The 27,861-nt window shown below is 35.1% G+C and overlaps 1 protein-coding gene across 2 annotated transcripts; it reads left to right on the top strand.

The window, feature by feature from the left end:
• The first annotated feature begins 1,674 nt into the window (after positions 1-1,674).
• On the top strand, positions 1,675-27,861 carry smap2 (small ArfGAP2). 2 transcript variants are annotated; one of them, XM_051136954.1, is made up of 10 exons: positions 1,676-2,263; positions 18,656-18,789; positions 18,904-18,989; positions 19,091-19,169; positions 19,806-19,865; positions 20,405-20,477; positions 20,554-20,675; positions 20,776-20,947; positions 21,037-21,335; positions 23,181-27,861. In XM_051136954.1, the coding sequence occupies exons 1-10, from the start codon at positions 2,161-2,163 to the stop codon at positions 23,304-23,306; spliced, it is 1,254 nt and encodes a 417-aa protein (XP_050992911.1). In that variant the 5' UTR covers positions 1,676-2,160; the 3' UTR covers positions 23,307-27,861. The 2 variants fall into 2 exon arrangements, with proteins under 2 accessions (XP_050992912.1, XP_050992911.1); XM_051136955.1 differs by lacking the exon at positions 19,806-19,865 and having other exon boundaries at positions 1,675-2,263.

The following is a 27,861-nucleotide window of genomic DNA, read 5'->3' as shown; positions in this document are numbered from 1 at the left end:
AGTTGTAGTAATTTTGTTGTGTATTGCTTTAGTTTTGGTTGTATGAATGTTTATTTCAGTTCTATTTTTTAGTAACTTCAAATTAAAACTAATATATATATATTTTTTTTACCTTATATTTATTGTATTATTAATAATATACTAACATACTATTTATTAATATTTCCAATTATTTTTGATTTTATATTTTCAATGTTCTTTTTTATGTTAGTTCAAGTTGTAGTAATTTTGTTGTTTTTGTCATTTTATTGGGATTCATGAATTTTTATTTCAGTTGTAGTTTTTTAGTAACTTCAGATTATTTTATTTAGACACCATAGCAGAATTTCTGATCTTCTTTTTGTTTACGTTTTAATCTTATATTTATTATATTATTACTAATAAATATAATTATTATATTATTTTTAGTATTTATTAAGTTTTTATATTTTCAATCTTCTTTTTAATGTTAGTTTAAATTGTTGTAATTTTGTTGCGTGTTTTTGTCATTTCATCAGTTTTTGTTTTATTCATTTTTATTTCAGTTTTAGTTTTTCAGTAACTTCAAATTAAACCTACTGTTTCTTTTGGTACCATTTCAGCATTTCTAATCTTCATTCAGTTTAAGTTTTTTAAATCTTATATTTATATTATTAATAATAAATATAATTATGAATATTCTAACAACATTTTTCAGTAATATTTTACATTATTTTTTTGTTTTTATGTATTTTATTTTTTTATGTTAGTTTAAATTGTAGTAATTTTGCTGTGTGTTTTGTCATTTCATTAGTTTTGGTTTTGTTCATTTTTATTTATTTATTTATTTATTTTTTAAGCTTCAAATTAAACTCATTGTTTATTTTAGTCACCATAGCAGCATTTTTAATCATTCAGTTTAAGTTTATTATTTTTATATTTATTATATTAATATTAATAATAATAATAATAATAATAATAATAATAATAATAAATATAATTATTATGTTATTATTAATATTTTACATTATTTATTTGTTTATATATATTTTAAAATTTCTTTTTAATGTTAGTTTAAATTGTAGTAATTTTGTTTTGTGTTTACTAGTTTGGGTTTCACTATTTTTTTGTGTTGCAGGTGCATATTTTTTTCAGCTTTTTTTCAGTTTTTTAGTAACTATAAAATAAACTTTTTTCATTTAGTCACTACTGCAGCATTTCTAATCTTCATTCAGTTTAAGTTTTCAAATCTTACACTTCTGTTGTATTTTATTTTAGTTTTATTTCAATTAACAAAAATGTTTTACTAGTTTTAACTGTAGTTTTTCGTTAACGATAACAACACTGATATGGAATGAGCTGTGATAGTGGGATCTGCCGTTAAATAATCCGTTATGGGCTTTTAAACCAAATGTAAACACTAAAAAAAATCATTGTAATTAATACATTTTATGAAACCCGTTTTGAACCTTTTTATTAAAATCCACATTCAACATAGCATCTCCTCATTTTTTTTTCCAACCAAGAGTTTGAAAACAATACAAAACCACTGAATAGGGAAACATATCTTTGTGTGATTGCACTTTTGACTCAAAACCTTTAGTAGAAATGGTCGCGTCTTTCCTGCTTGACAACACGAGCATGAATGAATGTCACACGAATGTCCGCACTGTCGTTCTTCCCCGCAGGGTGGCGCAATTTCCCATATTCTAGAAATTACACAAAGGGGTTGTAATTCACATCATTGAAGAGCGAACATCACGACCGCAACTGCCGGATTTAGTTGTGCGATCTTTCAGACACTGAATGTTTTAAACAGCACATGAAGCAGTGCGTGGACTAAGCGCAGCTGAGCTGAGTGATACTCAAGTGTAGTCCTTGAAGGTGCTCGATGTGTCTCTGATACTGCGGGTGGAAAGTTGGGTGTCAAGAACCAGCGAATGTACAGCGAAGAATATGTTGTTGTTTTTATATGAGCCGTGGTTCAATGCCTTTTCCTCTTCCTGGTAAGATTAGCGGAAGCCAGCAGTACAGTACTGTGTTTTTTTCTCTTCATCTGCAGCAGCAGCCGGTTGTGACAATCAGCGATCCGCTTACCGGTGTGTTTCATCAACGGACAAACATCTAAACATCTGAATATCATCTCAGCGGCTTTGGACTTTTTATCACGGAGCAGGTCGAATCACATACTGATTTCTGAAAATGACGGGAAAATCAGTCAAAGACATTGACCGCTATCAGGCTGTTCTCACATCTCTGCTCGCGTTAGAGGAAAACAAGTTTTGCGCCGATTGTCACGCCAAAGGTAAGATTCATATTTCATAGCACCTTTGAATTTAACAAATAAAAATAAAAAGTTAGAAACTGAATTCACGCAGTAATGTTTAGTGTTTGTGTAGGAGAGGTTTGGGTTAGGCCCTGTGTGTTTTACATCAGTTTGGTTGATGACTGATTTGTGAACAAATCGTTCTTTTCGAATCGAATCTTTTTGATGAATCATTTGAACCGGTCTGGGTTGAGCGTTTTCCAAAATGATCTTACGCCACTATGTTGTAGAAACAATAATGCTGATGGTTTCTACGACCTGCTTAGTGTTTTATTAAACACAAACTCGAATCGTTAGTTCACGAATCGGACTGAATCAGTCCGAACGGTTCTTGACCGAACAACTCACTTACTTATTGGACTAAGAATAGTCTACTTCCGACATTTCCAACTGGTAATGAAAATGACAGTAGGAGATATACTAGAAAATGTGCTGTAAACATGTCTTGATTGTATTTATCAACAAGCATACAAAACGAGTTTGTTTCATAAATAGCATTTTATGCCATTCTTGCAATTTGGTATTGTTTAACATAAAAGCCAATTGTCTTTAAGATCAAAATGATTTTATTTTTTTATAAGCTGGTTGGATGCTACAGACTAGGACACATGAAATTACTATAGAGGGTTTAGACCCCTTTGAAAAAAACAGCATATGCTGGTTTTGATGCTGGTTTTAGCTGGTTTATGCTGGTCCTTTGCTGGTTTTTGCTGGTCATGTGCTGGTCCAGGACCAGCTTAAACCAGCTGAGGACCAGTAAAGAGCCAGCATAAACCAGCTAAAACCAACATCCCAGCATCAAAATCTACCTAACCAGTATATGCTGTTTTTTTCAACAGTTGACTTACGTCGTGGCGGCCATATTGGTGATATTCTGATGTAAACAACATCATGGATTGCACGGTTAATGTACTACTGAATACGTTGTTCTGCTACTTTATGTCTAAAGCATGGGGAAAAAACGTGTGGAAGCTGTTAAATCATATAGAGAAGGACTTGGTAAGCAGGAAATGACAATATTTTGACAAACTACACTAAACAGGTGGTAAAAAATACATTTAAGCAGTATTAATTAAGATATTAGCCTAATATTTCACCTAACTGGCTGTAATGTAAGAACAAACATGAATGTTGTTAAGATTCTTGCCCTGGAAATCCTGGTTCAGTTTGGCCAACCACAAACGCCTTTTGTTCCTCAGAGTGTTTTTTTGCACTCTTCTCCTTGAATTGTTAACTTTTGGCAGCCGGTAGTACTCCAAATGTTTTTCCTGGTCCAACCGATTAGTACAGCCCAAAACATGACTATAATTGACCATTTACACCAGCAATAATCAGCTAAATATGCGTGTTTAGTTCGGTGGCATTGTTTATGGTCCGTGTCGCCAGTATGGCCGATTGATGACGCGTTTTGAAAAAACTCTATAAACACCTTTATTACCAAAACTTAATCAAAAATCATAATCCGTAATGTCTTGATGGCCTTATTAAAATGTTTTATAGCATAATACGGCCCACGTGACAACATGCTCAAGTCCAAACATTAAAAGAACTACTGAATCGTTTTCATACTAGTTCTTTGAAAAGAACTGTTTTGAAAGAACTGATTCATGTTAATGAATCCCTATTTGTTTGGTGTGATGTATCTGCGCACACACGTAATATTTGTGCAGGTGTGTTGCAGGTGCATAAACAACATGTCACTAGACCAAAAAAATACAGTTATTATCCTTTATTAAAGCCTGTGTCTACTATTCTGCATGCCCATGCACAAAAACAACAAAGCAGACAAGTGAAACTAGTAGGCCTTGTGGTTAAATTTCGCATCAGCTTGTGTTGCACAATATTGCACAAATCACAGTACACACATACACATACAGTTGCGTTGGCCAAACTATGCTGCTTCTGTGATTCTGCTTGTCAAACACTTTATGTTGGCAGACTTCCCTGTTTTGACCTCCAACCCTTAAGGGACACAGTTCTGCCCTTCTCCTTATTCTGAGAGTCCAGCTGCTATTGGTCAGATGTAATCTGTTCCCAGCCCTCCCCGCCCTGTACTGAGCTAGAGGACACCCAAAACTTCTCATGTCCTCTCTCAACCGTATTCCAGCTGCACTCTGTCCTATTTGAATGCTCCACTACTTGCTTTGAATGTGTCACGTGGTTGTGTAACACATGTTTGTTCTCTTTTTCATACTCTAAATGTATGTAAATGTTGTTGCCCTGGAACAGGAAGAAGCTTGTGTAGTGCAGCCACAGCATTTCCTAACTTCAAAAAAGGGAAACGGTTCTGCAAGCAGTAAAATTAAGCCAATCAAGCCAGTCTTGTAAAGTCTTGTACCTTGCAGTGGTCAAGCAAGGCTAACAGGTTAGACTAAACATGTGACGATGCATTTTCACCTACATGTGTACAAAAAGGACTTTGCTCAGACAGAAAAAACAAACAAACTGTATTTTGTGTTTAAACTGTGGCGGAAATTGTGTTTAATGGTTAACTGGCATTTGACTTTGACATTTTGTGTTTTTGAACTCATTACTGCTTCTCTGTGTAGCACTTTGCTGTAGTGATACTATGTTTTCGCACATGTGAATAGGGCAGGTGGCTCAAAGATCTAATTAGCAACTTGTGCTGAAGAGTTTAAGGTGTGGAAATAATGCTGTGTTTCTCTTTGCATGCTACACAGTTTCCACTAGCATGCAAGATTGTTTGTTTTCTAGTCATTTGTGCATAATAGAGGAGAGTGTTCTTATTGTTAAAGAGTGTCATGTGGTAGACGGGGTATTGTGTAGTGGTACTGCCCTTCCATGTGTTTTAAATGCACAAAATTAACTTTTATGTCACACTTGCCAGTGGTGGATAAATTGAGAAACTTTACTAACCATAAAAATTTCCCACTGGTCGTAAAAATTGCATGAACATTGATTAAAAATGCATTTTTGTTGATGGTAAATGATTGTAAGCACACTCAGAAACAGGCCTTGATATTGTGGTGTGATAGGAAGCTAGTTCAAGTTTTAGTACACCTTTGATGGCTTCCTTTAAGTTTGTCACCTTAGCAACTTTGCGTGTCGGTAACTACCTGTTTCTTCCTGTTTTGGCTGAAGTTTGGCTTACAGTCTTGCCAGTAATACAAGTAGCTATAATAATCTCTGGAGTTCAACTGATGCCGTCTTTTAGTGATTGATTCATTGTGCTGCTGTAACAGCAGGAACTGTGTATATCTCCCATTAAAGGGCTATTTCTTATCTTTATGTCTGTCAGCACACACACCTGTCTGTTTCTCATTGAATGTGTGGTCCTTTCATTTCCTTTATTTCATTGTTTAGTTGCAGTTTGATTATATGTGGGGGACAGTCTGTGTTTAAACAGCTGAATGAAATGGAAATCAGAGAACGGAAGTGGTTTTTACGTGTGACCTTTTCTCCCAGAACACCTTGGTATGAGGCTCATTTGCATTCTCTTGTTCTGCGGTTGTCATGGTGATATCGCCGTGGAGGCTGGAGTGGATTGAGGATGTGATGCTGGAGGACACGATGACTGTCCCTCATAGACCCTCTCAGTTTCTCACTGAGGAGCCAGTGTACTTCTGTGTCAACACAGGCTTGTTGGAAAAACCTGCCTGTGGCAACATTGCTACAAAATGATACGTTCGCGACGCTTTCAGAGTAAAATGTCCAGTGGGTGTTGCTTAAAAGGTGTTGAAACAGGTGAATGTGAATCTTTATTACATTGGTTGTTGCAGCAGATCGGAAATGAAATGCCTGGTTAATGCTCTTTTGCGTTTCAAAAAATGTGGCACTCACCCTAAACATAACCAATAGGGTTAACAAAAGCAAACGTGAGATAAAACCATATTTGCTGAAGCAACTATGTCATTTCAGCTTGCTTCTACTAGTGTTTGAGCTCTTTTATCATGGCTTTTGTTTTGAGTACCGGGTGAGCTACCGAGCAGTCTTACTTCATTGAAAAGCCAGTCAAATGGTTCTGGCTATGTAATGCAAATGTAAAAATGCCTTATTTTACAACCCATGCATAATGATAAAAGTGTTTTTTAGGTAATAACATAGTATTATGCAAGAAATCGCATAAAAATATGTCTTTATTAAAGGGATAGTTCACCAAAAAATTAAAATTCTGTCATTAATTCCTCGCCCTCATGTCGTTCCAAACCTGTAAGACCTTAGTTCAACCTCGAAACACAAATTAAGATATTTTTGATGAAATCAGAGAGCTTTCCGTCCTTAGAAAGCAATGCAACTACCACATTTAAGGCCCAAAAAGCTAGTACGTTCACTGTTAAAATAGTCCATGTGATATCAGTGGTTCAGCCTTAATGTTATAAAGCTATGAGAACACTTTTTGTGCGCAAACAAAACAAAAAAGACTGACACAGAAGAGAACTTGTTGAATCGTTATTCTTGTTTTCTTTGCGCACAAAAAGTATTCTTGTAGCTTCATTAAGGTTGAACCGCTGATGTCACATGGACTGGCTTTCTGGGCCTTCAGTGTGGTCGTTCCATGTTTTTGGAGTTTTGCAAAAACTTCAGTTCTCTACTGTGATGCACTCCTCAGCAACTCATAGCTCTGAATTCAATATGTAGACCAGGGGTGTCCAACCCTGTTCCTGAAGATCGACTTTCCTGCAGATTTTAGTTCCAACCCTAATTAAACACACCTGTCTGTAATTATCAAGTGCTCCTTCAGGTCCTAATTAGCTGGTTCAGGTGTGTTTGGTCAGGGTTGGAGCTGAACTCTGCAGGAAAATCGATCTCCAAGAACAGGGTTGAGCACCCCTGATGTAGACATACTCGATTTTGTCTGTGAATGTAAAAACGGCTGTAATGCTGTCTAATAAAGAAAAGCATACAAGGATATCAGTTGAATGCACTTACAAAGACCCTTCTTTGAGGTTTCTAAACATTTTTAATAGGCTGTGTCAGATGTTGATTCATCATCATGCTGGAAGCATCAGTCTCCCATTGTAACATTGTTTGTGTTACCCAGTAGTTATTTCTGGTAGTTTATGCACCACTAAGGAATGAATGAAAGGCTTTTATTCACATGGCTGCCACATGATGCGCTTCACTTCACTGTAAGTATTTTGTAAGTGAACTCTACAGATCAGGAACATTGGTGAAGAGGTAAAATAAACTAAAAAACATGAACAAATCTAAAGCATTTAGCAATTTTAATTTATTCTAAAATGTTAAACTGTTGAACTTCCAAAATGCAGTTTAAGTGCCGCTTCAAAGGGCTCTAAAGGATCCCAGCTGAGAAAGAAGGGTCTAATCTAGCGAAACAATCAGTTAATTTCTAAAAAAATGTAATACTTTTTAACCTCAAACGCTTGTGTTGTCTAGCTCACAAGCATGACCGTTAGGGTATGTCAAAAAACTCCCATCTCATTTTCTCCTTTAACTTCAAAACCATCCTGCATCGCTTTTGAAGTTGGAGGAGAAAATTAGATGGGAGTTTATCGACACACCCTAACTATATTGAACCGGATTACACAGAGTTCACACAGAGCTAGACAAGACGATTTGAGGTTATGAAGTATATAAATTGTAATTTTTAGAAAATAACTGATCTTTTCGCTAGATAAGACCCTTCTTCAGCTGAGATCATTTAGAGCCCTTTGAAGCTGCCTTTAAACTGCATTTTGGAAGTCCAAACTCGCAGGCACCAACATTTGCGTAAGAAAACATAATTTCTTTACGACTGAAAAAGGAAAGACATGAACATCTTGGATGAAAAGGGGGTGAGTAAATTATCTGTAAATTTTGGTTCTGGAAGTGAACTTCTCCTTTAAGGCCGTACAGTAAAAACATATCTTGCATAGAAAGAAACAAAGTAAAAATGATAATAAAAAAAATAAAAATGTATACAAAATAGATCATGAAAAAAAATCTGTTTTAATGATAATTTTTACATAATGTATTTTTACATTTTTAATTTCCCATCCAAACATAAAATGTCAGCGCTTGTCCTTCCACACCAAGACAGACAAATACAGGGTTGTGCGGTAAATTAATAAGCTAACATAGAAAAATTGTTCCTAAAGTCATTTTAAAAATCTTTTTGAGACTTTTTGTTGTTTAGTACCAATATCACCAATATCACAAAATTTGGATGAATAATCCAACGTTTCCTATGATAATGCCTGTGTATTAATTCATAAAACACAGAATTCAGAAAAATTAAATTATGCGAAGAAATGTATATATATACATTTCAGTTGAGTGTACAATTCAGTTGATTAAACGTCAGTTTTGCTTATTAAAATTTGAATAAACCAATTTAATTAAAACTGAATCCAGAAAAATGAAAATGGAAAACATAATTTGGGATAGATAGATAGATGGATCCTTAAAGGAGAAGTCCACTTCCAGAACAAAGATTTCCAGATAATGAACTCACCCCCTTGTCATCCAAGATGTTCATGTCTTTCTTTCTTTAGTTGTGAAGAAATTATGTTTTTTGAGGAAAATATTTCAGCATTTATTTCCATATAGTGGACTTCTATGGTGCCCCGAGTTTGAACTTCCAAAATGCAGTTTAAATGCAGCTTCAAATGATCCCAAATGCAGTTGTAAATGATCCCAGCTGAGGAACAAGGGTCTTATTTAGCATAATATGAAATAATACAATTTATATACTTTTTAATGTCAAACGCTCGTCTTGTCTTACTCTCCCTGAACTCTGTTTTTTTCTGGTTCATGACAGTTAGGGTATGTTGAAAAACTTCCATCTCATGTTCTCCCTCAAATTCAAAATCGCTGTTTTACCTTTTTTAAGGGTGTTTGATCATCTTTGCATGTTCACTTTACATAGACTGGGTCGGTACTTCTGCAGCGATGTAGAATGATTTTGAAATGTTTTTGAAGTTGAGGGAGAAAATATGATTGGAGTTTTTTGACGTACCCTAACTGTCTTGAACCAGAATACACAGAGTTCAGGGAGAGCAAGACAAGATGAGCATTTGAGATTAAAAAGTATTTAAGTTGTATTTTTTTAATGAAAATAACCGATCGTTTCACTAGATAAGACCCTTCCTCCTCGGCTGGGATCGTTTACAACCGCATTTGGGATCGTTTGGAGCTGTATTTAAACTGCGTTTTGGAAGTTTAAACTCGGGGCACCATATCAGTCCATTATATGGAGAAAAATCCTGAAATGTTTTCCTCAAATTTCAAGTGACAAGGGGGTGAGTACATTATCTGTAAATTTTTGTCCTGGAAGTGGACTTCTCTTTTAATTTAAATAGAAAGTCTATAAATTTGAACTTTAGTGCCTGTAGTCTGCCCATTACCATGGTGTGACCTGAGTGGGTACTGCTTTGGCATAACTAAAAAATGGCTATGTGAATTAAGCCTCGATTTAAAGATTGGTGTTAGTGTAGCTTTACTGCAAGGCTTTGTACACATCCTCTATTAACGAGACATCATAACAGAGCTACAACCGTCCCCAGGTGTCGTGTCGGCTTTGGAGATTAGCATGAGAGTCAGACTGCAGTCCTAATACTGCCGCTCACAGACACGCGCTAATGACGTGACGGCAGAGAGTTCATGTCTACATAATTAAGAACAAGGCCTGTCTTTATGAATTTTCATCCTGAATAAAAGAAGAAGTCCATCTGCTCTGAGACTGCCAGAGTCAGTTCATGTCCTCTGGTTATTTTGCGATGGGAGAAGCCTTGTAGTTCCCAGAAAAGCTGGCAGCCTTGCAAGCCAAGAATCCCTCAACCCATTTGGAGAAACTGGGTCTTTAGTTCACAGCCTGGTCTGTGGTTCACTCTCAGTACACATCCATTTAGAGCTTCTTAGATGCTTATTTTGAGACATGTGACGTGCTGATCAATGTGGCTTAATGCATCCTAAACAGGTTTTTCCATACATTTGGATCTTTTGAGAAGGAAATTTGAATGCAGACCTGTATTAGACAACCACTTTGCACTTTTTAGTTTGTGTATTAAAGAGAGTGTGACTATCTGTGTGTTTGTGTGAGGCCCCATGTTTGTTCGGTACACATCCTCGCACAACAGCACCAGCCAAAGTCCATGTTTGTCTTCTGAGTGGTTCTGTTGGTCTTCTTTGTTGTTGTTTGATTCAGGAGCACTCTCATGCGTCTCGCATCCCTCTTTTGGCAGGCTAGAGTGCTGTCTATCAGAGGAACACATTGTAGATCACAGCATGTTAATGTAACTTTAACAGCAGCATTACGACAGCTTTGCGGCACTGTAAATTTCTGCACAGACACTGTAAAAAAGGCTCCTGTCAAGCTGGAGGGGAAGTTGCTCACTCTTTCTTGTAGATCAACAGTTGCCTGGAGTATGCAGGAAATGCAGAGCTCCTTTAAAAACTGTCTCTGCCAGTAACTCAGTTTTTTTTTCTTCTGCCTACCCACATACAATTTTAACAATATATTTTACATAAGTTTGGGGACCAAAGAGGGGAAAGAAAAGATCAGAAAACATTTATATTTTAAATAAATGTTCTTTTATTTGTCAAAGAATACTTAATATTTTGTTTTATGTAATCGTGATTCATTTTTTTTAAGGTAGACGTCTGTTTTCAAAATTTATAGTACAACAATACAATAATAATTAACAAGTTTTTTTGAGCAGCAAATCAGCATATTAGAATGCTTTCTAAAGGATCATGTGCTACAGAGGCCTGGAGTAATGACTGCTTTGGAAAATTCTGCTTTTCCATCAAATGAATAGATATATATTTTTTTTTGAACAATGTGTTTATTGTTTTTAATTATGCAAGACAGATAACAGAGAAACACATTTCAATTTCGTCACAATTATTTCCCACCCCAACAAGAGAACATCACTCTCTTCTCCCCTATAGAAATACACAGAATTCTCTTACAAGAGACAATTTAAATGCAAAATGAATATTGCAAGGTACCCAAAAACTAAATATACATTACTGTACTTTACACGTAAAAGTTACATTTTCCAACAAAACAAAATGAGACAAAAAACAAAAAAAAACAAAAAACAAACATTATACATAGTTACACCTCTTGTAATAAATGACCAATATTATTGTTGTTAATGTAGTAATTAAATGGTTTCCATATTTCTTCATATAAAATGAATATATTTTAAATGTAAATGTAAAACAATTATTTTTAGTTTTGTAATATTTTGTAATAATTTTTAATAATAATAATAATAATAATAATAATATATATATATATATATATATATATATAAATATTATTATTATTATTATTATTATTATTATTATTATTATTATTTTTTTTTTTCTGTATTTTGTTTAAATAAATACAGCCTTAGTGAGCATAAGATACTTTAAAAACAGAAAAAAATATCCTAGTGAACCCAAACTTTTGAACAGTAATGTGTAAATATGATTATTTGTAATAAATGTATACAATTAATAAAAATGTAAATGTATATAAAATACAGAATATTTTTTATATTTAAATGCATTTAATATATAATAATATTTATCCCATAAATATTATATTTCTAACTATATGTAAGTATATTATATGAAATGAAGAAATATGGAGCTGTGATGCTCATTTTCTCTTGACTATTGTGTAAAAATAACATAAAATAAAAATTTCATTTGCAAACCATTTTTTTTAAAGAGGTTTCTTCTGCTCACCAAGCCTGCATTTTTTTTTTATTCAAAGTATATTAATATTATATTATTAATATTAATATTATTAGTGTTATTATATTTTATATTAATCATACTAATATAATATTGAGAACTGCTGCTCAAAAGCATTTATAATTATGTTGAAAACAGCTGAGCAAAATTTTTTCAGGTTGCTTTGATAAATAGAAAGTTCCAAAAAAAAAAAAAAAAAAAATATGTATATGTATATATTGACTACAAGCTTATGAATGGTATAGTGTATAATGTTACAAAATCTTTTTATTTCAGATAAATGCTGATCTTTGGATCTTTCTCTTCATCAAAGAATCCTAAAAAATGTACTCAACTGTTTTTAAAAATTGGTAATAGTAATAATAATATTAATAATAATAAATGCTTCTTCAACAGCAAATCAGCATATTACAATGATTTCTGAAGGATAATGTGACACTGAAGAGTGTAGTAATGGCTGCTGAAAATTTAGCATTGATCACAGGAATACATTAAATTTTAAAATATATTCAAATAGAAAACAGTTATTTTAAATAGTACAAATATTTAACAATATTACTGCTTTTGCTGTATTTTGGATCAAATAAATGCAGCCTTGGTGAGCAGAAGAGACTACTTTAAAGGGGTCTTTGAATGCTAAGTTCACTTTTACATGTTGTTTGAACATTAATGTGCGTTGGCAGTGTATGTACAAATCTGCCCTATAATGATAAAAATCCATGCAGTGGTTTTAAATTTTCAAATCGAGCCATTCTCAGATGGCGTCACCCACAGAGGCCGCTCCCACGATATTTGATTGACATGAGCGTCTTACCTCAGACCCACCTTAAATCAGCTGTAACAGTCCGACTTCCATTGTTTTGATGCCGGAGCAGGGATGTAAGTTAAACAGGAATATCTCCCATTGAGGTGTTGTGTTGCTGAATGTAATAATGAACATGATGGTCATCATTTACTCCCGACATCTGAGCTGCTGAAGATGCAGAGGATTATGTTTGTTTGTGAAGGGAATGCACCTCCCGATCTACATAAATGCGTCTATGTTCGCTCGAATCATTCGTGATCCAGCTTCACTTACAACACAAGTGAGTATAAGGGTTTTTAATGAATCTTTGCGGAAAATGGGCATCCGATGACCCTTTAAAAAAAATCTTACTGTTCAGAAACTTTTGACTGGTAGTGTATGTGTACACATCTCTCTTACACTCAACTTTGAACATCAGGAGATACTTATTGTTTATCCTGAAGTGATTTACCTTCCTTACTTCCGTACACAGTTGTTGTTATGAGTGGACTCGCTCTCCTTTAGTTTAAGTCAATGGGATGTTTTGCCCTTGATTCATCATCTACCAGGTCAAAAATCGTAAACCTAATACCGTAGAAAGGAAACAACACACATGTCATCTATAAGCTGCCTATTCGAAGTATCATGTCTGTAACGATTAACAGTGCAGAATTGATTTCCCACCAGGTTCAAATCCCAAACTGTAAGCAGCACAAACACGGTGATGTTTGGCTTAGCAAGTCCCACTAACAAACAGGTGGCTTGGCATGATTGTGTCCTTTCTCGGGCTTCTCTCTAACAGGCTACTAAGTGTGATCTGCATGTGCGAATCTCTCTGTCCTGTTCCGTTCTGTGCTGCATGTCTTTTGTGCTTCACCCTGCAACCTGCCTGACTCCACATGACTGTTTATTACAGCCGCACATGTTCTTCAGTCTGTCCTCCATCCCACATGAAAACCATTCTCTCTCCCTGTGCTTGAGCCGACGATGTCCTCCAGTAATACCGCTCAAGCTGATTACCCCTTAGCCACGCAGGCGGGTTCAGCAGGAGACAGAGAGAGAGAGAGAGAGTGAGAAGGGATATTTGTAGGTGGGGGATGAATAGGTAATCTAAAGAGGCCCACAGCACACAAGAGCTCATGAAAATTGTGTTTTATACAGCTGCAGCGAACTAGCATACATCCCGTTGAGAATATCCCTTTCCTCTGGCACAGGGCCATCTCACATTAGAGCCAATGCCAAATCTCAGACGCGAGTGTGACCGGGAGCACAGTGCAGACGTAAACCCGAAGCCCTGGTGCTCCATTAAAGGCCAAAGCAACACATTTATAGCAGAGTAAATATCAGAGCTCAGATTTCATGATTGGATTTGGCTTTCTGAGCTTTTTTAGTACGAAGAAATTTTTAAAACAAACAAGGTTAGATGGTCTCGCATAGCCTCTACATTGATTCCCAGAATGCAGCCTGGTCCACTTCCGCCCACTTAGACAGGAAAAGACCTTATGTGCTTTTTAGGGGTGAGTAAATCTGAAATGGCATCAAATAATTGCACAATAATAGACTAGTGCAATCAATAAATAAATAAATGATATATGGCTTAACCAGAATTTATTTGTGCTGTTATTAGTTTGTTTATTTTACTTAGAAAGTTACATTTGTGAATATTTATTTTTAAGGTTCTTTTCAGTGGATCAAAACTGAATATCACAACCACTGTCCAATTCCTGAACAAATGACTCTGCATTGATTCTTTTATTGAATTTGCTGAATTTTAAAGCAGAATGAAATGTCACATCATCTGTAATTGTATAACTATATAAAAATAAATATTTCTTACATTTCTACAATAATTGTGATTATACTTATTAGATACATTTATACACAAATTCCTGAACAAATGAATCTAATGAGTTGATTCTTTTCATTGAATTTGCTGAATTTTGAAGCAGAATAAAATGTCACACCATCTGTAATTGTATAACTGTATAAAAATAAGCATTAGTGTTAAAATCTCAATCCATTTCAACAATAATTATGATTATAATTATTAGATGCATTAAGATACCAGTTCCTAGACAAATGAATCTAATGAGTTGATTCTTTTCACTGAATTTGCTGAGTTTTAAAGCTTAATGAAATGTCACACCATATAAAAACAAATATTAGTGTTAAAACCTCAAGCCATTTCTACAATAATTGTATGATTATAATTATTAGATACATTAATATATCAATTTCTGAACAAATGAATCTAATGAGTTGATTCACTGAATCAAGCACAGATCACTATAACATAACATATGACAATGTCTAGACAAAAATATACATTATATTTTGTCAGTAATATTTTACAAATATTCATGGACAATATGCTACCATATTGTTTACCGTTCAAAAATATTACATTTTATAATAACAATATTATTTTGTATGTAGAATTTTAAATAACTATTTTTATTTTAATATTTTAAACATGTAATTTATTTTTATTTTTGTCTTTTTTTTTTTTGGTGAGTCCTAGTTTAGCACTCCATAGTTAAGCTACTATTACTATTATTTCATTAATTTATTTAATTTAAAATAATTTAAATTAATTAAATTAATTAATTTAAATAGCAACTGAAATAAACAAATAATTGGAATAATCTAAATAAATAGAAAGAAAAAAAAAAATGTTGAACAAGTAAAATAAAGATGACCAAATAGGTAAAAGTAATAATAATAATAATAATAAAGAGATAGAAATCAGTTTATAGATTATAATTTTGTAGCTATATTTGCAGCGTATAATAATAATAATAATAATAATAATAATAATAATAATAATAATAATAATAATAATAAAGCATGTAATTTATTCCTGTGGTGGCAAAATGTAATTTTCAGCAGCCATTACATGTCATATGATCCTTTGTTATTGTTGAAAACATCTGCTGCTTAACATTTCTGTGAAAACTACCTTTCTTAAAAGTTTTTTTTGATGAATAAAAAGTTTTAAAGAACAGAATTTATTTGAAAAATAAGTATTATTAGTGATTTTACTCTCACTTTTGATCAATTTAATTCATTCTTTCTGATAAAAGTATTAATTTTTTTCTAATAAAACTTCTAAAAGAATAATTTGTGACCCTGGATCACAAAACCAGTCATAAGTAGCACGAATATATTTGTAGCAATAGCCAACAATACATTGTATGGGACAAAATTAATCGATTTTTCTTTCATGCCAAAAACCATTAGGATATTAAGTAAAAATCATATTCCATGAAGATATTTTGTAAATTTCCTACCATAAATATATCAAAACGTAATTTTTGATTAGTAATATGTATTGCTAAGAACTTCATTTGGACAACTTTAAAGGTGATTTTCTCAATATTTAGATTCCAGATTTTCAAACATTTATCTCGGGCAAATATTGTCATATCCTAACAAACCATACGTCAGTGGAAATCTTATTTGTTCCGCTTATTTATTCATGACCCTTATGACAAGTTTTGTGGTCCAGCGTCACATTTGTGGAATTGCTGAACAAACAGAATCGTTAAAATTATTTTACAGTTCCCTTTGTCAAACAAAACTGATTATTTTTCAGAGATATAGCCAGCAAACTTCTTATCCAGTTATTTCTTCCACACAAGCCTCACAATCTGATTGGAGCTTGTTATTTTTAAAAAGTGCTTCTCAGTTTTGTATGCAATAAGCACGAGACTGTCAGCGGAGGGCCCATGGGCGTGCCATATTAATGCTTACTCAAGGTTAGAGGCAAACTGTCTATTTTGTGTCAAATTAGATCCACTCAGATGAATATAACCACAGCAGGTGCGCTGTGTAAACAGCAGGTACGTCCCAGGATGCTGTGTGCTTGTTCCAGAGAACTCTAAGCAATTAAACAGAAATGTTGCCACAACAATCCTCTGTGACATCACATCAGGAGACCAGCCAGAACAGTAACTTAATGTGGTGCTGCCACCTGTTGGCCAAAACTGATATTGCCTCAGCAATACTTGTGCTCAGAGACCGTCTTTGACATTGTCTTTGAAGCTAGCTCATGTCTCAGCCGAGTACAGTTACATAATGTGTTTGAAGTAGAAAAGAAAAGGGTAAAATGGTGATAGCAACACGTATGTATGCACCTTTAGGCATTGTTCTGATACATATGGCTTTGTTGAAGGTAGTGTGGGCTTTATCATGACTGTATTCATACACGTGTGATTTAAGAGCAGTGGGAAGGACTACAGATGCTGCAGGGGCTGGTGGGTGTGTGTTATCAGCGTTGTGCCAGCGTGTCCACATGACTGCCCAAACTGGATTAGTCATTGCAGTGCGTGAAGCTTCTTATTTTCTCTTCTAATGCCAAGCAGGAGAATGTAAATATCACTCCTCAGCAGGCTCCCTCTATCTCTCACTCCCTTCTGTCTGTGTTTTTCTGTCCATTCTCTCCTTCACTGACTCATTAAATTGCTTCAGCCAGGGTTGAGCTGAATTCTGATTTTGAGAACTGGCTCGCTTTCAGTTCACAGAATGGAATTTGAATTGAATTGGCCACACCCCACAGGAAGTTGAATTTTAAAGCATACTGTAATGTCACACCATCTGTAATTGTATAACTATATGGATATTGGTTTTTAAACGTCAGTCCATTTCTAAAATAATTATATGATTAGAATTATTAGATACATTAATGCAGTTAATTAGGCTCAGTATGCCCGCATTTAATTGATGAGAGTACATTAGTTATTGTGAAAAATATTAGAATTTAAAAGAGCTGTTTTTTATTTTAATTTAATTTACTCCTGTGATGCAAAGCTGAATTTTTTTAGCATCATTACTCCAGTGTCACATGATTCTTCAGAAATCATTCTAATATGCTGATTTAGTGCTAAAGAAACATTTTAATTTTTTGTGGAAACCATTATACATTTTTGCATAAAAGAAAGTTCAAAAGATCTTTTGTAACATTATAAATGTCTTTATTGTCACTTATGTTAATTTTAATGCACCATTACTTACTAAATGTAGTAAAAAACAAACAAACAAACAAACAAAACTTACTGAGCCCAAACTTTTGAATGGTATATATTTTGAATAAATTAGAGCATTCTGGGAAATGAATTGTTCCTTCACCATGGTGTTGATAAAATAAAAGTAATTTTATAAAAAAAAAAATATAAAAAAGTATATATAAAATGTTCTTTTTTTTTTTTTAAAGAAGTCTCGTATGCTCGTGCTGCATTTATTTGATCAAAAATTCAGAAAAAATACTGTAATATTGCGAAATGTTATTACAATATAAAATAATGGTTTCTAATTTAATATACTTTAAAATATAATTTATTCCTGTGATTCAAAGCTAAATTTTCATTAGCCATTACTCCAGTCTATAGTGTCACATGATCCTTCAGAAATTATTCTAATATGCTGATTTATTGTTAGAATTATCTATGTTGTCAACAATTGTGCTGCCAAATATTTTTTTGGAACCTGTGATACTTTTTTTCAGGATTCTTTGAATAAAAAGTTTAAAAGAGCAGCATTTATTCAAAATATAAATCTTTTCTAGCAAAATAAGTCTTTGCTAGCACTTTTGTAAAAGTATTAATTTCTTTAAAAAAAAAATATATATATATATATTTATATATATATATATAAATGAATGAATAAATGCTGTTTTTACTTTTTATTTACAGTAAATTAATATTGTGAAATACTTCTTTTTAGGATAGTTTCTGCATTGATTTGATCAAATAAATGCAGCCTTGATGAGCATAAGAAACTTCTTTAGAAAACATTCAAATCTTACTGATCCCCTTACTATGATATATATATATAATATTTAAAATAATTTTATTTCCCCAAAAATAAGGTAGATAACACTGCAGTCCTAATTAAGTATCTAATTTCTTTTTTTTTTTTTTTTCTTTGCCAATCAGGTCCCAGATGGGCATCCTGGAATCTTGGAATCTTCATTTGTATCCGCTGTGCGGGAATCCATCGGAATCTTGGCGTGCACATATCACGAGTTAAATCTGTAAACCTGGACCAGTGGACTCATGAGCAGATACAGGTAAGCTTTATGGATCAATTTTTCCAGTGGAAAGGGGCCTGTTTATGTATGATCTATGTAGTGTATATGGCTGATCGATATAGATGGGTTTGTGCATGTTTGTGTTGTGCTCAGTCTGTTCAGGAGATGGGGAATGCCAAAGCTCGGCGACTATACGAGGCCTTTTTACCAGAGTGCTTCCAGCGCCCAGAGACAGACCAGTATCCTTTAGCACTTATATACAGTATGTGTGTGTGCGTGCATGGATGTTTAGGCTTATTCTCCCCTCGTGTTAAAGGCTTCCTTAAGCTACACCTTACAGAGCTGCTGAGATTTTTATACGTGACAAATATGATAAGAAAAAATATATGGATAAATGCATCGACATCCACTCTTTCAGGGTAAGTCACGAGATTTTAAAATAGTTCACTTCCAGAACCAAAATTTACAGATAATGTACTCACCTTTATGTCATCCAAGATGTTCATGCCTTTCTTTCTTCAGTCGTAAAGAAATATTTTTAAGGAAAACATTATAGGATTTCCCTCCATATAATGGACTGATATGGTGCCTGTGAGTTTCAACATCCAAAATGCAGTTTAAATGCAGCTTCAAAGGGGTCTAGATGATCACAGCCAAAGAAGAAGGGTCTTATCTAGTGGAAAAATACAATTGATATACTTTTTAACCTTAAACGCTCGCTTTGTCTAGCTCTGCGTGAAACTCTGTGTATTCCGGTTCAATGCAGTTAGGGTGTGTCGAAAAACTCCTTTCTTATTTTCTCCTCCAACTTCAAAATCATCCTACATTGCTGCAGAAGCACCGACCCAGTGTTTACAAAGTAAACATGCAAAGCTGGTCAAACGCCCTTTACAAAAAAAGGTAAAACGGCGATGTAGGGCGACTTTGAAGTTAAATATTAAAAAATTAAAGGAGTTAAAAATTTAACTCCTTTAAATTAAAATTTCTCATTGAAATTTCATCTTTTACTTACTGATTTTGCAAAAGAATAAAATTAATTTTCTTTTCATTTTCAGAAAGAAAAGAGTGAGACAGTAACAAAAGAGGCTCCTGTTGTTTTTGAAAAGATGAAGCTGGTGGGTTTCAGCATTTTATTATATTTATTTTAATTATAAAATTTTTTTAATAATAAATTATACCAATAAAAAATAATATTGTAGTAAAGAAATACATGTAATTTTACATCTTGGTTTAATGTGTTTTTTTTTTTCTAATTTAGATTAGAATTAAATAATTTTAATATATTAATAACAATTTAAGTACTTTGTAGTCATATTGAGGCTCTGGCTCCCTGTTTTAGAACCACTAGTTTATAGACAAAACCTGGAAGAGGATTTTTGAGCCATGTGCGCCTTCAGGATTGGGTTTTTAAAATAGCGATTTTTGGTTTGTGAGTAAAACTGTGGTTAATATTACTTAAAGAGACTTTAACCATATACTGCGTAACCATACTCATAAACTGAACACAATCACAAAACATTTTCATTTTAAACACATAAATTCCTAAAAGAACCTTCCAGGTTGACCTTTAAATTGACCTCTTAACTGAATGACTCAATTTAAATAACAAAATGATGTTTTCATCATTAACACATAATGTTTATTTGTCTTGTAGAAAAAAGACGAGTTGCAACAATTCAAAAACAGTCCAAAGCAGTCACAGTCTGTTAATGACTTATTAGGACTAGGTAAGATGCTTACGTACACACATACATATCAGTACAATCGCAAATGTAGATGCTTAATGTTGAAACTCTTTCCCAGATGCCCCTGCTCCTCAAGCTCCCGTGTCCAATGGCAAACCAAGCACTGAACTCAGTCCCGCCCTTGACCTCTTTAGCTCTCTTCCTCCTGCCGTCAGCAGCTCAAACTCCTCCAGGAGCACGGTAAAGATTTTCACACAGCCCAGAGTTTTCACTTCATTCTCACTGTCCTTGGATCCGTCTTTTGAGCGATTATTGCAAGTAGTTTATTTTCCCCATGTAGCCTAGCTCAGGGTCCATGCCCACTGGACGGGTAGCAGCTTCAGTGCCCGAAAACCTCAGTCTGTTTCTGGATCCCCCATCCAAAAGTGAAGACAGCGGAAAAAAGATGTCTAAGGACTCAATCTTGTCCTTGTACGGCAATACAGCACCACAAACAAACATGGCTGCTCATGGTGAGATTAGTTTCAGGATGAAGGCATATTTGAAATGACGTATATGTTGCTTTGTAGTGTTTATGCATGTTTGTCTGTTTCCGTTTTAGCTGGCATGTACATGGGAGCAACCCAGATGGGCTACGTCCCTGCTGCAGGATACGGCCAATACCAGGCTCTGGGTGCCCAGCAGGGCATGATGGGGCCTATGATGGCTCCACAGATGAACATACTGGGACAGGCAGGTGTCATGCCGCACACCGGAGTGGCAGCTGCTCCTCAGTACATGGCAGGGGTGCAGGGGGGCGTAATGGGAATGCAGAACGGGATGATGGGAAGCATGGCAACAGTTCCTCAGCAGGCATATGGAGCACAGCAGGCCCAACAGCTGCAGTGGAACATCAGCCAGGTAACAAGCACCAGAATCACAATTACCATGCTGATATGAAACAGCAGATATTTTAGGCTTTGTTCACACTGATAGTCCAAAACATTTTAGGTATGTTTAAAGGAGACCTCACCCCCTTGTCATCCAAGATGTTCATGTCTTTCTGTCTTCAGTCATAAAGAAATTATGGTTTTTGAGGGAAGCATTTTAGGATTTTTCTGCATATAATGGACTTGATTGGTGCCCTGAATTTGAACTTCCAAAATGCAGTTTAAATGCAGCTTCAAAGGGCTCTTTGGAAGAACCTGAGGATGAAGGGTCTTATCTAGTGAAACATTGGCCATTGTTCTCGAAAAATAAAAATTTGTATATTTTTTAAGCACAAAAGCTCATGTAGCACAGGCTCTGGGATGCACGTCCACGGGTCGTTCTTAAACGATTCGTTCATTTTGAACAAATCTTTAATGTGACTCGGGAAGAACGAGTCGTCTTGGGGAGTGATTTGTTCAGTCGCGTATGCGCAACATCCTGTTAGGTTCTGTACTGGAATTAATTCACCTGTTTCGAGTCTTTGGGTTTTTCGAGTCGTTCGTTCATCTTATGGGGCTGTCACGTGATGCTGATTTTGCTAAAATGAACGAAATTTCTCGAAAAAAGATTTGTTCGTTTTGCTGAACGAGACTCAAAGGTCCGAGTCAGTAAAATGATCTGAACTTCCCATCACTACTACGAATCACGTCTTCGATTCAAGTTCATCGTCTGTGTACTCCGTCTCAAAAAAGTACAGTATGTTCGAAAAACTCCATGTTATTTTCCCCTTACAAAAAGTATACAAATTTTTATTTTCCAAAAAAAAAAAAAAACAAAAGACTGATCGTTTCACTAGATAAGACCCTTCTTCCTCGGCAGGGATCATTTAGCGCCCTTTGAAGCTGCATTTAAACTACACTTTGGAAGTTCAAAATCAGGGCACCAATGAAGTCTATTATATGGAGAAAAATCCTGAAATGTTTTCTTCAAAAAACATAATTTCTTCACGACTGAAGACAGAAAGACATGAACATCTTGGATGCCAAGGGGGTGAGTAAATTATTTGTGAACTGTTATTCTGGAAGTGGAGTTCTGTTTTAACTCAAATTTAAAGTTCAAGTTTGGAGAACACACTTTTCCAAATGTGTATTACTTACTTGGTTCTTAAGATATTCTGAAGAATGTACCATTTTTTTCCATGTATTTATCACGAATGGAGACTTCAAAAACCCACAAAAGCACAATAGAAGTATCCATTAGGGCTGGGAAAAAAATATAGATTTTTTTAATCAATTCTCATTGTTATGAATCGATATTGACTCGTACACCCAAGAATTGACAGTGTTAGGGGTAATGCATAATCAAGTTACATAATCAGATTACTTTTGTCAAGTAACTAGTAAAGTAATGCAGTACTTTTAAATTTACAAGAAAATATCAGTTACTTTTCAAATAAGTAACACCAGTTACTTTGTTTACCCATTTTTTCACTGACATCTCTCTCTCTCTCTGTCCTGTGTTGTAATAAATCAGGAATAATGGTCCTTGCAAGCCAAGTCCAAAATTCGTTCGTTCAAAATTTTCACGTTAAAAGGAGAGACTGTTTTCAAACAAAATAAAATATATCGGCATAGGCTGTCGGCCAAAATGAGCTTAAAAATATCAGGCAAAAATCCAATATCGTGCATCCCTAGTTACAACTGTACAGAAGTTTCTCTTGTCTTCCACTGGTTTGGAATGACTCGAGGGAGAACAAAATGAAATCAACGACTGCCAGTGTCATCGTTATTTTCTATTAATTGCCTGTAATAACTGTTTCTGTTGTCTCTCTCACAGATGACTCAACACATGGCGGGAATGAATTTCTACGGTGCCAATAACATGATGGGATACGGGCAGCCCATGGGCGGGGCGTCAGCCCCCGGTTCAAATCCAGTGCTCGGGTCACACGTGTGGAAGTGATGATGTCACAAAGAGAGAGTGGGACGGCGTGTCAGAATTGGTTGGGCTCGGTTGGCGCCAAGACTGACTGACAGCAGAAGGGGAACAGATTGTAGGAGCAAACACTTTGGGAAGTCGATTAGATGATCGTAACCGAAGCAAAGTCTCTACCTCCCTCATTCTCAGAGCCAGATTCTCATGCTTGCCTTCAAACAGTCACATACTCAGAGAGAGAATAGTGTCATTCGCAAGGTATACCGTAGTGCGTATGCACTTCTCAGCCGAATGTCACAGCTTTGTTTCTAGATGATGTGTTTTTGCAACATTCGCTTGAAGATTCGGTTTTCTGTTCTTTCTTTGACCAGTGTTAGGATGCGATCACATTTACTGTTTTTGGGCGAATTTTCACGGGCAAAATCCACACAGTTTGGAATTTTGCTTGAGGGTGAATGATTTTCCCCTCAGATTTTGCACGTGAGTTTGAATGAAAGTAACCTTTGTGTGAGCTGTGCTTCATTTTTCACTGTTGACAATATACAGTTAACCTTTTTAGCCCAGTGTTTCGCCAATATGTGACAGCATCTTTAGTTTCAGTTAAGAAAGCTTGTTTCATTTCAGAAACATTTTATCATTTAGATATGTAACGCAGTATGTCTCATCATAAGCATGTTTGCATTCATAGATGAATGGCTAAAAGCCATTTTAGTTACCTTTTCTGTTCTTCAACTGATACTGCTGAGGAAAATGTTTATTTTGCTGTCAGGTTATACTCTCGTGTTGTCGTCTTTTTAACGCACAGGGTACAACTAAGCCACTTTGACTTTGCTTTCTGTCACACTCGCTCTCAACTCAGGAGAAATAAAGGCTTGGGAGGATGAGGGTTCTCACATCCATCTCATAGCAGGACATTTACATTCAGCCAAAGATTTATTAACTTTTTTTATTTATTCAGCAGTCGGCACAGATCTTCGGAACGATATGTTCTAGATGGATCCGTGCTGCTGTGTGTCGTTTCAGAGCATTGCGGTTTGACCTCAAGAGTTTAATGGCACCATTGATTGTATTGTGCACTGCTTTTCTCCTCATTACTGAGTGTGCAGGGTCACCGCTGGTGGAGAGAGTGAAATTTTGGGACACTGAGGCTGCAGTTTGGACCGAGACCAAATGAATGTTTCACTCTGACTGCTGCCCGGAGAGCAGAATTTGCCATGGCCACTGTGTGAAGTTCATTCGAAGCAGTCAGCTTGGGGTTTTATTGACTTTGCTCGCTGTTTGTTTGAGCCTGACGTACTTCTAAAGTAACCAAATGCGATGAGCTTCACTCTTGATCTTATTAGAGCATGTGAAAAAAGAAGCTAGGACCCCTTTAAAACTGCTGGGAAAAATGGAGATGGATTACTGGTCTGGTTTCAGACTGGTTTTAGGCACTTACACCAACTTTAAATTCTATCTTAGACTGGTTTAGGTTGTTTTTTTTCAGGGTTAAGCAGTTGTACATGAGTCATTCTGTATTTATGGGTACATTTCATGCCAGCCAAAAAGTCGTCTTTTTTGATAAATAAACTAGGGGGTTGAATAATACATGCCCTTAATGTGCTAAATTAATTATTTGGCAAGCGTAAGCTCTAATGACTTTTTAAATATGTTAAATATTATTTTGTCAACTGTGTTACAGTGTCAAATGAAACATGAATGAAGTACCATATGTTTGATAACACATTTGTTTGAAGGTTTTTGAGTCTATTCACCAGAGTTTTTGAGGTTATCTGTCGAACTGATTTAAAACTATGAATTTGGGGCTATATAATGGGCGTTCTGTGGGATGCTGTCATGAAGGATGGAAATTTTCTTTAACACAAATCCACAGTATGCTAAAGTTAGTGTTATTCACTATCTTACCCAAGACTTCCATCTCCAGAGATATCCCCATCTTTTTTTCCTGACAGTTTAGTTCACATTTAAAAGATTTATGACATAAAAACCATACATAACACAGTTGACAAGAGTAACACAGTTGGCAGGAGATAATAGAAGAAAAAAAGAAATCTTTCTTCAAGATAGAAACATTTTATCTTAAATTTTCAGTTCTTTTTCATCAGTGACCAAGCAGAAATAGACACGTCAAATCTGTAATATTATATAGGTTTAATATTATAAACAAATGTGAATATGTTATAAATACTGAGTTCATAGAAAGTGTGGCCGTGATTAATCAGTTAAATCATGCAAACCATGATTTTAGGCAATTCCTATGTAATTTATGTGTAATGACAATAGTTTGTGAATATTTTTTATCAACAACACAGCAGTGTGAGCATAAATTGACACTAAATTGCCATCATTGTCAACCGTGTTACAGTTGATGGGTAACACAGTTGACATTTTTGCATAAGGTCAACAGTTCGCATAAGGCCCTAAAATTGGCCAAAATGTCAACTGTGTTACCCATCAACTGTAACACGGTTGACAGGTAACACAGTTGACATTTTGGCCAATTTTAGGGCCTTATGCAAACTGTTGACCTTGGACGAGTTAGTACATGACCTTGTTTTTATATTCTTTCCCTACATATTTATAAATATAACGTGACGCAAGGTCACCAGAACATGTTGATAACACAGTTGACGGTCAATTAATCAATTAGTTATGATCTACCACACTGTCTTCTTTTTTTTGTGTGTGTGTGTGTTTTTATGCCTTTATTTGGATGGGACAGTGTAGTTTGACAGGAAGCGAAATTGGGGAGAGAGAAGGGGGTGTGATCGGGAAAAGTCTACAAGCTGGGATTCGAACTTGGGTCGCCCGCAGCGCAATAGCGCTGTATGTCGACATGCCGACACCACACTGTCTTCAAATTTCCCTACAAAAAAGGAAATTCTATCAGGGGATGTTGGACATGTGACTTTGGAACAAACCATTGCTGATGTATAGGGGGGTTTCATAGGAAATAACATAGTTGACACTGATTTCTCAGACATACACAGAACTGATGATTTCATGTAGGTGCAGCACAAAAACAGCAAATTCCAGTATAGATATGCCATTTTTGCAAGATAAAAGATGGGTATCTGTTGGATTTTTGTATTAAATGAAATTAGAAATGTCCCCTGATATAAAAGTGATCATTGCTTGAAGTAAAAAGTTAGTCAAATTTGATAATAGAGTCCATGGACATGACATGTACCCCTAACTATAAAATGACTCACATGTATTAAACATGTCTGTGCTTTTTTTGTTACGTTTCAGGTGTTGTTTTTATCTTTCACAGCCATAGAAACTCAAAATGTTCTGCCCAGGAAGCTAATTTATTTTCCTCAGTGATTTGTAAAGGAGTTCTTTGTTCTAGGCTTCTCTACAATATTTGGTTGCTGTGTTTTTCACTGTAGCCTGAATGTGAAGATTTGTTTGCTAATATTCCTTACGCTTTTTATACCTTGGTGAACATGATCTGAAATGACACTGTCATTGTGGTCTTGCACATCACTGCCCTCTTCTGGCCAATAATAATAAGTGATCATCAGTGATGTACAGCGTTGTTTGTATCACATCATTTGTTGCTGAATGTGTTTTTTATTGTGAATCTGCACTGCATTTTTTAGGTTTTGTATATTCGTTTGCTTTATTTTGATGAAATGGGACCATTCTTTTCTCATTAATTAGGCACACGAGCTTGTAAATACCATGTTTGTGATATTATGAGACTTATAACCCTCTATATATGCTCCAAAGTTTTATCTTTAATTTAAAACGATTGTTATAATGGCACTTTACAATAGCAGCTTGTATGCATGAATCGTTCATTGAGATTTGATTAGACAACATTCAATTTGTGTGCATGCTAGACATTCCAAAACCGCAATCATTAGATGTTCAAACTGACCACATATCAGTGGGCTGAAAAGTATTGCTGCTGATTTGATTAATCTCAGCAGGTGGATCTGCTTCCAAACTTTCACTTGAATGTAACTGTCCGGTTTGAGTGATTTGGACCAGGTCATTGGAAGGAGAATGTTGTAGTGCTCTGTGTAAAGCAATATGGGCTCCTGTTTAAAATTTGATTTACAATAATACATCAGCAGATAGTTAATCCGTAGAGAAAGCAATCATTTTAGAAGTCTACAAAATGCAACTGCTATGTATACAGTGCGAATTTCATGCCACACATAAAATAAATGCTTTTGTTTTAAGCTAGCGGTAAATGTTACAATCTCTATTGCTGTTTTTCCTTTTTGGAATATGGAGGGCTTGTTTCCACACACGCTTGCAGACTCAAGGAAGAGACTCCGACAGCTGTGTAATGGTTTTCATCGCTCCTTTTGGTGAAACGGTGCTAAAACATAATCTGCCCATATTACGTTGTGGAGGTCTTGAAGATTCTTCCTCTGTGAACTCTCACGTGAGAGGATGTACCGTCATCTAAGTGTCTGTTATGCTGAAGTGATCACATCATTGTGGCTCACAGTGAATGTGTACATTTGTGGGTTACTTGCAAAGTTTGCATTTAAGTTCCTTTTCAGAAATGCATTAAAAAGGCTTGAATGTAAAATAAGATGAGAAATAAACATCTTGACTGCAA

The sequence above is a fragment of the Labeo rohita genome, chromosome 19 (genome assembly GCF_022985175.1).
Source record: "Labeo rohita strain BAU-BD-2019 chromosome 19, IGBB_LRoh.1.0, whole genome shotgun sequence".
Lineage (NCBI taxonomy): Eukaryota > Metazoa > Chordata > Actinopteri > Cypriniformes > Cyprinidae > Labeo > Labeo rohita.
The sequence above is the reverse complement of the archived record's forward strand: the minus strand, read 5'-3'. Positions and strand labels throughout refer to the sequence as shown.

Excerpts from the sequence above, each read along its gene's own strand:
- smap2 (XM_051136954.1), top strand. The coding sequence starts at position 2,161 with ATGACGGGAAAATCAGTCAAAGACATTGACCGCTATCAGGCTGTTCTC. Across the intron at positions 18,990-19,090 it reads CAGCGCCCAGAGACAGACCA|AGCTGCTGAGATTTTTATAC; the intron begins GTATCCTTTAGC and ends TACACCTTACAG. Across the intron at positions 20,948-21,036 it reads AACAAACATGGCTGCTCATG|CTGGCATGTACATGGGAGCA; the intron begins GTGAGATTAGTT and ends TTTCCGTTTTAG.